The 17144-nt window shown below is 35.2% G+C and overlaps 1 protein-coding gene across 2 annotated transcripts; it reads left to right on the top strand.

Annotated features, from left to right (window-relative positions):
* The first annotated feature begins 7136 nt into the window (after positions 1–7136).
* LOC148625088 (fatty acyl-CoA hydrolase precursor, medium chain-like) lies at positions 7137–12320 on the top strand. 2 transcript variants are annotated; one of them, XM_088568363.1, is made up of 3 exons: positions 7137–7289; positions 9161–10720; positions 11585–12320. In XM_088568363.1, the coding sequence occupies exons 2-3, from the start codon at positions 9165–9167 to the stop codon at positions 11766–11768; spliced, it is 1740 nt and encodes a 579-aa protein (XP_088424489.1). In that variant the 5' UTR covers positions 7137–7289; positions 9161–9164; the 3' UTR covers positions 11769–12320. The 2 variants fall into 2 exon arrangements, with proteins under 2 accessions (XP_088424489.1, XP_088424488.1); XM_088568362.1 differs by having other exon boundaries at positions 7144–7299.
* The last annotated feature ends 4824 nt before the right edge of the window (positions 12321–17144 follow it).

Here is a 17144-nt window from a genome sequence, read left to right as displayed (position 1 = left end):
TATAGTTTTTAGTATAGAATTCCAAATTTCAACTTGATTTCTTCATAAACATTGAATCAAGTCATAACAAAAAGAATTTAAAATCAAGACAAAATGATGTATATTCACTAATTGTTTCACAATGTTTTATGGCCTTATGATGCATGGAGGTTTTCAAATAAAGTATTACAAAAACTTATTGAAAAATCATTTTCTATTGTACATGCCTATTTGCTTTTGTAAGCATGTAGCATGAAACAAAACAAAAGGGAAATGAAATCTAATTGGAATGGTACTCTATTAAATAAAGTAAAATAATAGTCAATCTCAATTTTCAGTTGCTTAATTCAATTAAAATGTCAAGTTTGATACATGTAAATAATGTAAACAGTGAAAATACTCCTTAATTGTCAACTCTTAATATAATTTTGGGGGGAATGTAATCACAAAGTAATCAAAAAGTAATCAGTTTTACACCACTTTTCAAATTCATTGATTACACGTGATTACTTGTGAAAATATATTTGTGTCTATTAATCGATTACAGACGATTACGATAATGATTACGATTACCTCGTCCCTTGTCTTGTGACTACTATGTCAATCCGATTTTCAATCTGAATTGAAAAAAAAATTCTCCAGGAATTTATTATTTTAAATGGAGTTATCTTACTTGTCTTCTGAATTTCAACTTCCACCAGAATGACAAAAGAAGAAAAATAGCATACATTTACAGTATCATTTTCGTCCTTTCAGATCAGACGCCCGAGCTGAGAGAAATTTTTGAATTAATTTGTTATATTACACTCCGCGGAAAATAGTTCTATCGACAATATTGTTATTAAAACGGGATAATTAGGTTTATAAGTAACTTTACCAACAAGTGGATGTATATGTGGGGATTTATTTGCTAAATCTTATTTCAATCATAGTCTCGGTTTTCTTTATTCGGACCCGACTACCAAATGACTGGCAGATGTGGATTCAAAGTAGAAACTCAATACCACTATTTTCCGAATGTCATTTATACAGTCTCTTAATACAGAAATGAATGAATAATCTTGCGTGGTTACCGGGAAATTTGCCAATTAATATTGAAGTATTTTTTCCACGGACATGAGGAACTATCCAACGAACAAAACCTATTACATATATCATGGAAGTCTGTTTTTCAATACATAAAAAACTCAAAGAGATTCCTTGTTGCTTAAGTTTCTATTACTTCCGTTGAACAGGCACACCATGACACAAACGTACACGTCTTATTTTGTTTATCTTTTCTCTTCCATATTTAACTTTTTAAAGCTTTTTTCTCCCTGTCTTCATCTGTTTTATATGATTTATTTTCAAAAAATATATTTCTGTATGCGCATGCTCATAAGAATATTGTATATTCTTTGACGGGAAAAGACATCATAAGAAAGATGTACTTGTGTCTAATCCCTTTTGTACGTTATTCGACAAATAAAATATGTTTAAACTTGAATTTCCGAATAATTAAACTTTGTCATAAATCCAGATGATTGCTATCTTTTAATAGGTGAAAGTGTGCGCATGTCGTCACCACTGGGACTTGCGTTCATGAGTTAGATATACACTATATGGTCATGGATAGTAAACTGTAAAAATCTTTAAAACAGAATGTTTATACAAAATTTGCTCATTCAATGGATTTAACTGGTAACCTCAAGTCACAGTGGGCGTCACACTAAAATTGTAAGCACAGGATAACCTTAATTCAGCTGTAGGCGATCTGTGGTCAAATCGTGTGTCCGGAATCACATTATTTCAGGCTGTATATACATGTTGCAGACTGATGGCACGCCAAAACCTGCGTACACGTAATAAAGGCTGCAGCATGCTGATGGCACGCCAAAACAAGCGTACGAATCACAAAATAAAACTAGCATGCTAGTTAGTACAAAAGAAAATGCTAATTCACAAAATACTTACACTGTGAAACCTAAAGTTTGGACATTTAGAATTAAATTAAGATAACGATATATAATACATAACTGGTGCTGAGTTGTTCGTTTAAGTGTTAAAATATTACATAACCTCCAAAAAAAGTATTTTTCAGAATTTCAGACCTTGTTCTATTGTCATTTTCTTTCAATACTATAATAGCTCAAACTGGCTTTCATCTGATACACTGCATATATAATGTCTTTCCTATCATTGACTCGAAGTAATAAATATTCGAAGTATTTCAAGTCAATTTAAGGAAACAGAATGCATGTACATGCTTACAGTCAAATAGGGTCATTATTCTCGGATAACTTGCTAGCTTGCGATGTTGAAAGAACAGTATATACGAATGGGAAACTCAAACCTGGAAAGTAGGCGTGGAGAAGCGCCGCAAAATTTAAAACATCATTTTGTCCCATTATTGACTTTAATAGGCATTACGAACTGGAACAGGGTTATTTTATGTTCTTTGATGTGTGCGTCTTTTTACCTGTCTGGTTGTTAGCCTTGTATAATATTCTGTTGTCAGTGATTACCCTTCGCACTCTGGTTCCGTGGATTTCCCTTTAAACCCCGCATTTTCATCAAATACCAGTTTAATAAGGCAGACCCCAAATATTAACATGTCCATCCGGGGTATATGACAGAAATGTTTTATATATTTCAGAGGCATACGAATTAAACAAAACGAACTTATAACATGCGACCAGCACCTTCATTAAATAAAAGTAAGGAACAAGAACTTAACATTTAACAAATATTTACGCAATTACGAGAAAATTCAAGAGTTATCTCTGCTTTTAAAATAGTTTACTTCTGCCTGCGTAATAAACTGGCTAGTTATGAAATATATAAAAGTAACAACTCGGTACGATAATTACTAAACAGAAAAGAAAGAAAATATTTAACGAAAAAACAATAATCTAGACGTGGTGACATTAAAATATAAATATCACAGTGACGTAAGTAGAATTTCGGATATTTTCCCATAAAACAGTAAAACAAATATATTAATATCAAATAATTTTGCGTATAAAAAAGATTTGTTTGAATGAATAAATAAATGAATGAATAAAACTAATAACTATTGATACCAGGGTGGACCAAAAATTATAGGCAGAGGCGGACCCAAAATGTTAACATTCTGTATCCGGCCGAACCCATAATTATACGACAAGGGCACGCCAAAAATTACATAAGAGCATCTGAGGATAGAACACCTAGTATATATAACATATCTGTGTATCATTTAGTTTATCAAGTACCTTTAACTTGCGTCGAACCGTCCTATTAAACACTCCTTTATACAGCAGATTACAATGAACAAAAACATTGGGGGGAATTTTCTTAGTTAAACCGCATTATATATTATCGATTTCCGACATTTTGGACTCTGACAAGGTGGGTTAAGATCCAGAATTAAGATAATGTATCTTAGTCAGCATAATTTGATCTACCCCTTTAAACACACACAAAGCATAGAGCAATAGATATGTTTGAAATAATTTATTCTAAAACTCTCATTGGAAAAATTCGCATTGGCTAGCTGGCTAGTTCTCGACGACAACGATTAATTTCTGCTCGATTCTTAAAATGATAAATATAAGATGTGGTCGTACCCTACGTAAGTACATGTACATGTAAGAAGACCAGTGTTATCCCAACAATCTCTAAGGGATATATCGATCAATGTGTGCATGGTGTAGGCTCGTTGGCAGCAATTCCTCCACAACGAATCCGTGCGGATCCAGAAATTCCGAAAAGGAGGAGGGCGTCAATTAATCAAATAGAAACCTATTCCAGTGATTTCATGCAATCTTTAATATAAAAAAAAACAATCCTTTTTAGCAGAAGCGAGTCCGAGCACCCCTCCCTAGATCCGCCCAAACAATATATTACCAGTATTCACTGTGGACAGTTTTAAACAAGTGCTGTTTATATTATACATGTACACATGTCATTGTAACAGAAATTAACACTATATAATATCTGAAATCAGTAGACAATTTTCAAATAATCTAGATTTGGAAAAAGGGGGGGGGGGGCGAGAAACTCGGTCCTGTCGATCCGCAAGATACTATGATTAGATCTAATTCAATACGGTGAAGAGCAACATTATTAATTTGTAAACCTTGAACATTTCAATATACTTCATGTCAATTTACTGAATTTTGATTGGTTTAATACGAGGTCTCAGAGTTTCGTGAAAAGCTAAACTGGATCCGGTAAATACTGGGTACAGGTTCAGTCCATCCATGTCCACATTTGTTGTCATAACATGTTAAACAGTCTTATTAATGGATTACTTATTAACTATAAACAAGAAAAAGACATTTGATTGTGAGCACGAAAAAATCTACCACCGGTACATCGAATAAAGGTCACAAAAAGGAGATCATCCACAGTGGACGTTTACAGTTTCAAATAATTGCAAACTTGAAAGAAAAAAAAAACAATACTATAATAATGGGGGAAAAGACGAAAGACAAACTTGCAAAAGTGATTGTTATGGTTTAATTTGAAAATTAATGGCAATGAAACATCCAGTTTTATAAAATAAATAACATATAGCTTAGAGGGAGATAGAGAGTTTGTTACCCCTTGAAAATATACACCTTGGGGTGATAACTGACGACCCTCTCGGGGTAACAAACTGCTCTGATTGATTGATTGACTGATTGATTGATTGTTGGGGTTTAACGTCCGAGCAGCAATATTTCAGCAACATTCAGGCGATGAACATGAAATGGATGATAAAATGACCATGAAACGACGATAAAATGAAAAAAAAAGATGGGACACAGGATAATAAGGTCGACAAATTTTGATTGCCACTAGAAAAAGGCAGGGAGGGTTGATTGATTGATTGTTGAGATTTAACGTCCGAGAGGCAATATTTCAGCTATATTCAGACAATGAACATGAAATGAATGATAAAATGAAAATGAAATGATAATGGTGAAAAAAAATGGGATGGGACACAAGGATAATAGGGTCGACAAATTCTGATTGCCACAAGAAAAAGAAAGGGATGGGTAGGGTCGGGAAATTTCACCTCCTGTGGCGGAACGTAAAGGTTCCTACTCTTATCGATTACCACAGCAGGGTTCTTTAACGTGCGAGGAACGTGACATCTTTCCCAACACGGTGCATCACTATGGTCTGCGGTCAGGTTTTCCGTATTATAGCCTGACAACCCCAGCATGTAACACGCCAGGGGTACTCCATTCCACCACCTGCGGCACACATCCCAGTTGCTCTGTGGGCAGAGCGCCTAGCCCCCAGCTAGGTTTCTGAGCACTATTTAGTCGCCTTTTAAGACAAGCTTAGCGCTGCTGCAGGCCTATTCTTTTAACACCCGGACCTGCACGGGGCGGAAAATGGTGGGAAGGGCAGGGTCGGGCAATTTATCCTCCTGTGGCGAGGCGCAAAGGTTCCTACTCCTATCGAATACCACAGCAGGGTTATTTAACGTGCGAGGAACGTGGCATCTTTCCCAACACGGTGCATCACTATGGTCTGCGGTCAGGTTCTCCGTATTATAGCCTGACAACCCCAGCATGTAACACGCCAGGGATACCCTATTCCAACACTTGGGGCACACAACCCAGTTGCTCTGTGGGCAGAGAGTCCTAGCCCAGGCCAGACTTCTGAGCACTATTTAGTCGCCTTTTACGACAAGCTTAGCGGCGCTGCAGGCCTATTCTTTTGACATCCGGACCCGCACGCTCTTTAGCTATGTGTTATTTATATAAAAACACAGTCGTTTGAATTTTAGTGACAAATAGCAAGAAAAGAGAGTCAAATATATACAAATATATATGGGATTTTTCAGACCTTTATATATATACCGCGCTGGACTTTGTGCAGGCGCTGTTGCCATAGATGTCACAACGGTACGAGTTCGAGTCCTGCGGAGGGAACGACCAAAAATCTGCATCGCAAATTTGACAGTTCTAACATCGTTGGGAATGTTTCAGACCTTTCTATACGTTTACGTATTTTCCTTGTATCATTTTGATGGGCCCATATTATACGTATATCTAGCAATATTTGACTCTCTTTTCTTGCTATTTGTCACTAAAATTCAAACGACTGTGATAAAAACATGTTTCATGTCGCTTGCATTCGCATTAATACACATGTATTTCTCTCTTTCGATCGCCTCGGGCCAATACAAGTGATCTCAACCCAATACGACTGTACTTGGACATAATACAGGATTAATATGAAAATAACCATTTAATAACCCTATAGAATTGCATACATGAAGACATATGAACACAGTGTGATTAAGGACTGGGGCAAAGCCAGTGTAATTGATCATACATATAAACACTATTTTAAATTTATCTGAGGATCTTCTTAATTCTAGTTAATTAGTTTTATACTGTTCCTTTTTTAAAGTTTCAAATCTTCCTGGATAAAAAAAATCCGTTGAATTTAAAATTCAAATTTCTGAAATTGCTACATATATACATAATTTTATAATAATGGTCAGTCCTAATGTAGTAAGCATTCAAGTTTAAAGAGTTTTTTTCATCCTCAACTTTATCTAATGAACAATACTGTCTTTTCTGAACGGTCTATCTATTACAAGTCTGTCTTAACCCTTGAATGGTGAACACTTATTCTAATTCTACAGGTTGATTGTCTGTATCTGAATTCTTTTAAATTCAAGTACTTTCCATACCTAATGAAGTTTCAAACGAAAAATACGTAAAAAAGCTTTCTGTGTTAAGATTTTAAAACCTGAACTCAATATTAATGCTTGTTCATCCGAAAACAGAAGATAACGGCTATATAACTTATCTGTTCACTTTTGTAAATTGCTGTACACTACATTTAATGGTTCGCACACTTATTTTAAACTTTTTAGGAATAAATTCAATACTAGAAACCCATGAATTAATAATATTGCTTTGGTGAAGATTTTAATTTTATGTATCAAACAATCTTCTCCAGATAACATACTAGTAGTGTATGTACGTTACTTATAATATAGCGTTGAGATTGATAGTAAACAAATAATGTTATTTATATAGTATACGTGAATCAGAATCAGATGTTGAAAAAGGGGGAGGGTAGTGAAACTCGGTCCTGTCCTGAAGTGCCTATGCTTTCAAGTAGATTGAGATCATCAGGAACTAAATCGTAATTGACATTTATTATTTAGTGCAACTGTTCATCATCGCCAATGTTAGTTTGGGGGTCGGATTTTCTGTCTATAAATAACTATTACTCTTATATGGTGTATATATTTGCATTACCTTAAATGGGGTTACTTTAAACTGTGTACTGAAAGAAGTTAGGTCATCTAAGCTAGCTTATTCATTGAATTTGTAAGTAAAGGTAAGATGTCAGTTAAAATTATCCACGTTACCTTGCCATAACTACACACAATTTGATTTAGTTGTTAATAAGCCAAATTTGCATCGATTTACGTGAATATCCATCCTCCCAAGTCAGGGTTTTGAGTCCACCTAGGGAGCGAAGGTGGACTCAAAACCATGATCGACTTTGGAGGATGGTAAATATCCATCCTACTAAGTCAGGGTTTGAGGGAGCGAAGATGGACTGAAAACCCTGACTTGGGAGGTTGGTGAATATCCGTTTAACAGTAAATTTCTAGTTATGCGACTTACATTCACGCACAATTTGACAAAAAAAAACTTTCGTTCTACTCACCTACATTGTATGTCAAGAAATTATATATTAAAAGCAAAGAGGTTCACACTGGCGAATTTGATTATGTTTATTTGCCGTAACTTCACACTAATAAGCTCAAGCCACGCCATAATTATGATCTCGTATTTTATTCTTCTTCTTTCAGCAAATTTAAGAACTTGAACTGGAAAAGTAAACATTTCACATATCAGTATCTAGGACATTCAATATGACCATTGTTTCTTTGTTTGTGGAGATTTATCCCAGCCCTGAAATTAGTTAAAATTGTCATGTCTTGTAAAACTAGTCATTTAACATTCTTGCCTAGTTCAAATTTTAAAATTTAACTTTCTTCTCCTCGATAGTTTCCCCTTAGAATTGTACAAAGGCGATGGGATAAATTTTAAACAACCTTGTCGGGTCTCATTAATGTCGAATATACCAACAAGAGTTGGCGGGAGATTTACAAAATGAGGGTGCTAACCCGGGGTCCTAAAAGTTTTCCTAAAAGAGAATACAAGCTAATCTGCCCACTTTTGCACCAGCATTTGAAATCTGAAAGCCCAGGGAGGGAATCGAACCCTCGTTCGCAAGACTGGATCGGCGATCCGAACAATAAAATTACACGTACTACCCGTTTAAGAAAAAAACCTCATTGTCTTGGAAGTCATAATATTAGAAGAGATATAAAGTTTGTGGATGTACTACCGATTTTTTTCGTACCTAGACACACATGGGGGAAAATGTCGACATCCTGACATTTTCGACTGAATTCAACTATTTTCAATGATCTCAAATTTAATGAAAAAAGTTCTTTCTTTTATCTGAACCGGGTCTCTCTTTTTATCTAAACCGGGAACTTTTCGAATGAAGTGTTCAAGGTCACCGAATGATTGATTAATCTGAACCAGATCCTTCCTTGATTATTTTATAAACACCGTTTGTTTGTTTGTTGTTTGTTGGGGTTTAACGTCCGAGCAGCAATATTTCAGCTATATTCAGACGATGAACATGAAATTGATGATAAAATGAACATGAAATGATGATGAAATGAAAAATGGATGGGACACAAGGACAATGGGGTCGACATCTTTTGATTGCCACTGGAAATAGGGAGAGGTGGGTAGGGTCGGGCAATTTAGCCTCCTCTGGCGGAGCCCTATGGTTCCTACTCCGGGAGAATACCACAGCAGAGTTCTTTAACGTGCAAGGAACGTGGCATCTTTCCCAACACGGTGCACCACTATGGTTTGCGGTCAGGTTTTCCGTATTATAGCCTGACAACCCCAGCATGTAACACGCCAGGGGTACCCCATTTCACCACATGGGGCACACATCCCAGTTGCTCTGTGGACAGAGCGCCCTAGCCCCCAGCTAGGGTTCTGAGCCCTATTTAGTCGCCTTTTACGACAAGCTTAGCGCTGCTGCAGGCCTATTCTTTTGACACCCGAACCTGCACGGGTCGATTAAAACGTATAATTCTTATAAAGGATATCACACAATAAAATTTGGTGTTTTGTTATCTGATGTCATGTTTTTGTTTTAGAGACATGATGCGTGTGCTTTACTACACAGCATTGTTCGTGGTAGCATCAGTAGGTGCGCAGTCAGAATCACCTATAGTTAACACAGCGCAGGGAAATATTAAAGGACTCGAACTCCGATGTACGCAGACTGGAGAAACTGTTTATGAATTCCGAGGTATTCCATTTGCAAAGCCACCGGTTGGGGATCTACGGTTCCGGAAGCCGGTACCTGTAGAAAAATGGACGGACACACTTGATGCAACTTCTTTCGGTGCTGGATGTCCTCAAATGCTGCCTATGGGGTTTGATGACTTTAAACCTAAGGTGATGTCAGAGGACTGCCTTTTCCTAAATGTGTATGTTCCTAAGACATTAAATTCCAATAAGAAGTTACCCGTTATGGTTTGGATACACGGAGGTGCTCTAATGATTGGATATTCTCATCAATATGATGGCGCCTGGATAGCCACTTCCAGTGATGTTGTTGTTGTCTCCATCAATTACCGTTTGGACTCTTTAGGCTTTCTTGCATTAGATCATCCAGCAGCTAAAGGTAATTACGGACTTTGGGACCAGAACCTCGCCTTACATTGGGTTCAAGACAACATTGCTTCTTTTGGAGGTGACCCAAACACAGTTACCATTTTTGGAGAGTCTGCTGGAGGTTGGAGTGTTACCCTGTTGTCTCTTATGCCTTCCAACAAAGGTCTATTCCACAGAGCAATCGCTCAGAGTGGTTCAGTAAGTGAAATATCCTTGACTCCAAAGGATTCAAAACTAACTAACGAACGTTTGATAAATTTTGCCAAGGAAACACAATGCCCTGTAAACGACATGAATAAGTTTGTAAGTTGTCTCCGCAAGTTGGACTACGAGGACCTATTAACTAGTATGTTTGACACTACAAACATGCCAAAGGACAAATTTGAATTGGTCTTTTTGCCTCACTCACCCATTGTCGATGGTGAACTGTTTAAAAATGATCCACTTAAAGAATTGAATGACGCTTCATCGGAGACGTCCCAATTCTTTAGGTCGCTCGATTTTATGACAGGTTATACATCTAATGAAATGGCACAAACTGCTATGAGTATTCCTCCACAAACACAGGAATATTTTAAGTTTAATGCAAGTGAATCTATTCCTTTTGAATTTCTGTGTGAAGGCATGATAAAACCGTTTGTTAAGAGGATGTATAATGACGATTCTGCGTTCAAAGAAAAATTATGTAACATTTATAAAGTTGAAGGCACCGAGGACGAACAGAGCATGAGATCTCTTATGTTCATGAATGATTTGGTATTTATTGCAGCCGCTTTAAACATGCTTGAAATTCATAGTTCCTCTGGATCATCAGGAAAAACTTTCCAATATGTCTTCTCAAAGGAATCCGAGATGGGTCTCATGGGTCCTCTCCCTAAATACGTTAAAGGATGTGGACATGGTGACGAACTCCAATTTATGTTTGAACTTGGCGTTCTATTGCCTTCGTTGAACAAGACGTCAAGTACATTTTCTGATGATGAAAAGAAGCTGTCAGCAAATCTAATCAAATATTTCACGTCATTTGCTAAAACAGGGTAAGATTTCTGTCACAATAGCTATTATTCTATACGTTCAACATATTTAAGGATGAACAAAAATGCATTCTGTAAGTAACATATTTTAAGAAAAGCAGAAAACGTTTATTGCCGAACTGATTCAATATGTTTCTCAAAATGTTCTTGTCTCGAGTCTGACATTGCGGTCTTTATGTCTCTTAGCTTTGTATAACAAATGTGGTGGTTCATCACGTATTAATTTTTTATGCTCAGATGATTGAAATACAAAGACAGGGACATTAGGCGATATCTCCAAACTTATAAGCAATAGAAAAGATAAAGAGAACTACCTTCTTTGGATTGAAGTGTTGTACAAAAGTTGTAAGAGTTATTGCCTTGAAGTAATGGATTTTTTAAACAATTTAAGATAAAATAAAATTTTTAATCGATGCTATGTTCCTCACTATAAGGCCTTCAAACGTCTACGTAACACATTCAGCAAATGTCATTAAGCTTATAATAGATAAATAGAAAATGATGTTGAAATTACCATTATGGTCACTCCTACAAAAGATTCAGCTGAGTTGTGGTATGAAATACTCCTTTTAGGATTCACTGCCCTTAAAAAAATAGCCAATTTAGTAGCACTTTGGCCTATTTTGTTTTAAGAACCGTAGCTGATTTGGAAATGTTTCTAGCATAAGGCGAAGGATTGAGTTTCAAGTTAGTTATTCAGGCCCACTAAAGTCACTAGTTTCAACCTAATTTCTACCTTTAACATTGAAATAATGACTCAATTTCGGAAGCTTTTGTTTCAATCTTCAAAGATATCACTAAAGAAAACGGGTTAAACAGTTTTATTTTGTATCTTCTGGTTCTTAAAATTTAATTTCTTTTTAACAGAGTACCAGACGGAGGTAAAGGATCGGTCGTGTGGAAAGAGTTTGACACGAAGGACAGATGCTATTTGGATTTTGACTGGGAAATGTCATTAAAACAGAACTCGAACCCAGATACAGTGGAGCTCTGGCTTCGACAGATGCCTGAACCAGACACAAAATATTCCAGGGATCATGATGAACTTTAGGCTATGCTATTTTCTATTTCCTGTTTCATTCTATTTTATAGCTTGCATTTTAAAAAAAAAAAAAGAGCGCATACAATATTTTGGCAAAAAATAATGCAAATTTTGAGGATAGAATGTTACGCGGATAAAATGCAATTTAATTTTTAAACGGGATTAATCAATGTGTTTTTTAATACAATACAACAAAAGGGGTTTTTTTTATAAATAATATTTATACAAATGTTTTATTCATATCAACTACAAATGTTGGAAATTGTCGTAAATGCTAATATATTACTACCGTTACATTACTGAATATTGAATGTTGTAATATAAGTTCAGGTGGAACAAAAACCTACATGAACAAAATTTGAATTAGAATAAGGCTCTTCAAAGATAATTTCTTTGCTCTTATGCAACTTTGTTCGGAAACCAATGAGGGACGGATGATTTCTTATTACCAGTTTATTCCCCCCCCAAAAAAAATAAATCTTTTTTATCAATTCCCCCCCTCGTTTTGTATTTTTTATTTTGCATTTTCTTCGAAATTCATCATTAAATATGTATACATGGCGTAATGTTTCAGTTTTTGGTATTTATAGTCCTTATTGAATAAAATGCACCGATTGCGTTAACACAATCCACGTTCATTTAAGTTTATTAAATATTTACTTCTCCTTAAAAGTTAAGATTTCATTTTCATCAAGATAATTGTTAAGTTAAAAAAAAACGATATGAAATGAAACAAATATGAGACCTTATTTTTATCACGGTAAGAAAGACAATGATAAAGATAACCTAAAATTTCGTCTAATGCTTAAACGACAAAGAAATTTCTACACAGAAATTGGTAGTTGTCAATTTGAAAACCAAAGTCCTTATCATGCATGTAGGCTTTATTTGTTATTTTCCTGAATAAGAACACCTGAATCATTCTTAAGATTGTTGGTAGTGTCTTTGATTTCAAGCTCTTTGAGATAAACAGAGTGAAGGTAATTATTACATAAAAGGTAACTTAGTGATAAAGTTTCATTTTAGGTTGAAAATTAATGATTAAATAAACTTTCCTCGTTTTTCTAGAATAAATTTCAGGAAAAAATCTTTCTGATATAGATGAAAAAAGATCAGCTAGGAGAGGTGTTCAATTAGTACCCATCGGAGTGCATATTGTGTGTTGAAACACCGCCAGTCCGCCAAACTGTACAAACTCGATTTGCGATGATCACTGTAATGTTTCATACAAAATCAGAGATTAAATCAAGGAAAACCAGACGAAGTAAATTTCAAAAGGAAAAACAAAGAAAACGCCGGAGAACTGAAATAAAAACCGACCGAAGTCACGCTGAAATACCCGATTAAATGAATATAGGTATGAAGTGTGTGCTTCCGGTACATATATTCTGATAGTTACATGACGTACTTAATAATTGTAATCTCTGAATATCTTCTGAAATAGGACCCCCAAAAGGTGATATACTCAGTAGATTTTTTAAGAAAAAATAATCAAGCATACAGGTATATGTTTCTCAGTCGAGAGTTCTACTTAGAAAGGACACGTACAGCATAATTGTACTTGTAAAAGTGATGACCGGGAATAACCTTCCGATCAATCCAATGGAATACCTTGTATACATTAATGTCACGCGCCCGTTTACTTAAAGTTATAAGCTCCCAGGTGACCGTCAGTGTTTATTTAGAAAGTCAGCGGATTCTGTTAGAGGGTGAAACGTTAGCGGTATCCCTCCAACATATCTACTGACTGTCTAAATAATCATAGACGGTTACGGAGCTTAAAAAATTTGTGTACGATTTTGCTTATCTAAATTATGGGGAAATAATTTAATCTTCATATCGAACTATATTTCTTCAAAGTTTTTTGGAAATCATTCGGTGGTTATTAGGTAAAATCTATTTTGTCTTGACGTCCAGGTCAAATGTACACACTGGCCAGTGGCATGATTGAACAAACTTTGTCACGACATTCAGATCAAATTGTTTGAAACTGCTATATTCTCGACGTCATTCTCACTGGTTGATGGATTTTCCTTGATGGTCATTTGCACGTTGTTCATTCAAATATTTTCCTCAATGGCGGATAGATTTTCTATGTATCATCCTTATTTGCATGTTGCTGTTTTGTTAAACGAATGTTTTTATCCAGTCACGAGTGGTCAACACAACACGTAATCTTAAAAACAAATTTGTGCAATGACAGTATCAAAATGCTAGTTAATTTCATGTACTGACAATGATCAAAAATAGATGCTCTATTATTCTTTTAATTTAAAAAAAAATCCTCACAAGTGTTCTCAAATATTAAAATATTGTTTACAACAACATTAATACTACCAAGTAACAACTTAGTACCATTACCTGGCTAAATCAACATCATAATCATCTTCACACATACATGTAGTGTAGCAACATGACTTATATCATTGTAACTACATGCTACTGTGTATTGTTCTGCTACAACGTCGGCTAATGCAACTCCAGACAGTATACATACTTATATCATGCGACAATCACTTTGTGTCGACTTTGGGGGGGGGTTGATAAACTGGATTTGTTTTGGGGAGGGTTGTTGATAAACTGGATTTGAAAAGTTACAGATTTATAGATACCTTAACGATCATTTAATGTATAAGTTATTGCAGGTTTTACTGTTAACAAATAACCCCTATTAAACGACCGGATGATATATTTACTTGTCCGACCTTTATCATCTCGGCTCTTTCAAATTTGAAATGAGGTTTTCTATACAGATGGGAAGTACGTTGTAAGCAATTTCAGTTGCCCTCCAATATCAGCTTCATGCGACATTTTTGTTTTGCATTATGATGGTACGAGTAGGGGAATACTTAGCACAAAAGTTTGCAACTTAATGTTACACAATCTTGAAGAATGTTACGTTACTAGAGAACTGACGGACGGATACGGCCATATGCGAATAGTAGCTGATAATCTTCAAAAAGCCTGTAAATACCCACTTAGGACATTTTAAACTAGATCAATTTTAGATGTTAGGACTTCGTCAAATTAAAAAAGGAGTATTTCCTTATTTTTAGTCCAACATAATATGGTGTTCAAAATGTTTTTTTTTTTTTTAATAAACAAACATTGTTGATTCGTTCCTTTTCTGAGGTACTACATGAAAAACAATATATTTACGCTGTATTGTTTGTCTAACAAAATGAGAGATCCGTTCTAATTTTTAACAGATATGCCTAGATATTATAATAAACTTCATTAATAAAGGCACCCGTTCGAAGGTAACTGTTAATTTTGGTGTTGGGTTTTACCTATAAATACATATTACCCTTTTTGCGTTACCTTAAATGGTAAACAATTTAACGCCAGGTTATCAATCGGAACTCTTCAGCCTTTCTAGTTACACAAAAGAATTATTTTTAGTATAGCGCAAATGGGCGAGTAGTTCTGATTGGGTCGAGTTTTTAGTTCATTGAACGTACACTCTACACTCTACACGTTGACGTACTCCCAAACAGTTAGGTAGTACAATACAGTTAGGCCATTTCTGAAAATTTGGTCTCATTTTGTTGAAATGTTTGGAGGCAGTCCACACAGAAATTTCGAGTGTTTTGTCATAAAAAAGTGCATATTTTCTAAATCCTAAATCTAATAGCTCAAACTGGCTTTCATCTGGTACACTGCATATATAATGTCTTTCCTATCATTGACTCGAAGTAATAAATATTCGAAGTATTTCAAGTCAATTTAAGGAAACAGAATGCATGTACATGCTTACAGTCAAATAGGGTCATTATTCTCGGATAACTTGCTAGCTTGCGATGTTGAAAGAACAGTATATACGAATGGAACCTCAAACCTGGAAAGTAGGCGTGGAGAAGCGCCGCAAAATTTAAAACATCATTTTGTCCCATTATTGACTTTAATAGGCATTACGAACTGGAACAGGGTTATTTTATGTTCTTTGATGTGTGCGTCTTTTTACCTGTCTGGTTGTTAGCCTTGTATAATATTCTGTTGTCAGTGATTACCCTTCGCACTCTGGTTCCGTGGATTTCCCTTTAAACCCCGCATTTTCATCAAATACCAGTTTAATAAGGCAGACCCCAAATATTAACATGTCCATCCGGGGTATATGACAGAAATGTTTTATACATTTCAGAGGCATACGAATTAAACAAAACGAACTTATAACATGCGACCAGCACCTTCATTAAATAAAAGTAAGGAACAAGAACTTAACATTTAACAAATATTTACGCAATTACGAGAAAATTCAAGAGTTATCTCTGCTTTTAAAATAGTTTACTTCTGCCTGCGTAATAAACTGGCTAGTTATGAAATATATAAAAGTAACAACTCGGTACGATAATTACTAAACAGAAAAGAAAGAAAATATTTAACGAAAAAACAATAATCTAGACGTGGTGGCATTAAAACATAAATGTCACAGTGACGTAAGTAGAATTTCGGATATTTTCCCATAAAACAGTAAAACAAATATATTTATATCAAATAATTTTGCGTATAAAAAAGATTTGTTTGAATGAATAAATAAATGAATGAATAAAACTAATAACTATTGATACCAGGGTGGACCCAAAATGTTAACATTCTGTATCCGGCCGAACCCAGAATTATACGACAAGGGCACGCCAAAAATTACATAAGAGCATCTGAGGATAGAACACCTAGTATATATAACATATCTGTGTATCATTTAGTTTATCAAGTACCTTTAACTTGCGTCCTATTAAACACTCCTTTATACAGCAGATTGCAATGAACAAAAACATTGGGGGAAATTTTCTTAGTTAAACCGCATTATATATTATCGATTTTCGATATTATGGACTTAAGGTGGGTTAAGATCCAGAATTAAGATAATGTATCTTAGTCAGCATAATTTGATCTACCCTTTTAAACACACACAAAGCATAGAGCAATAGATATGTTTGAAATGATTTATGCTAAAACTCTCATTGGAAAAATTCGCATTGGCTAGCTGGCTAGTTCTCGACGACAACGATTAATTTCTGCTCGATTCTTAAAATAATAAATATAAGATGTGGTCGTACCCTACGTAAGTATGTGTACATGTAAGAAGACCAGTGTTATCCCAATAATCATAAAGACATTTGATTGTGAGCACGAAAAAGTCTACCACCGGTACATCGAATAAAGGTCACAAAAAGGAGATCATCCACAGTGGACGTTTACAGTTTCAAATAATTGCAAACTTGAAAGAAAATAAAACAATACTATAATAATGGGGAAAAAGACGAAAGACAAACTTGCAAAACTGATTGTTATGGTTTAATTTGAAAATTAATGGCAATGAAACATCCAGTTTTATAAAATAAATAACATATAGCTTAGAGGGAGATAGAGAGTTTGTTACCCCTT

Source organism: Perna viridis, chromosome 2 (assembly GCF_037379345.1).
Source record: "Perna viridis isolate PV_CMFRI_1.1 ecotype Kerala chromosome 2, ASM3737934v1, whole genome shotgun sequence".
NCBI lineage: Eukaryota > Metazoa > Mollusca > Bivalvia > Mytilida > Mytilidae > Perna > Perna viridis.
Note: the sequence above shows the minus strand (reverse complement) of the source record. Positions and strands in the feature narration are given on the sequence as shown.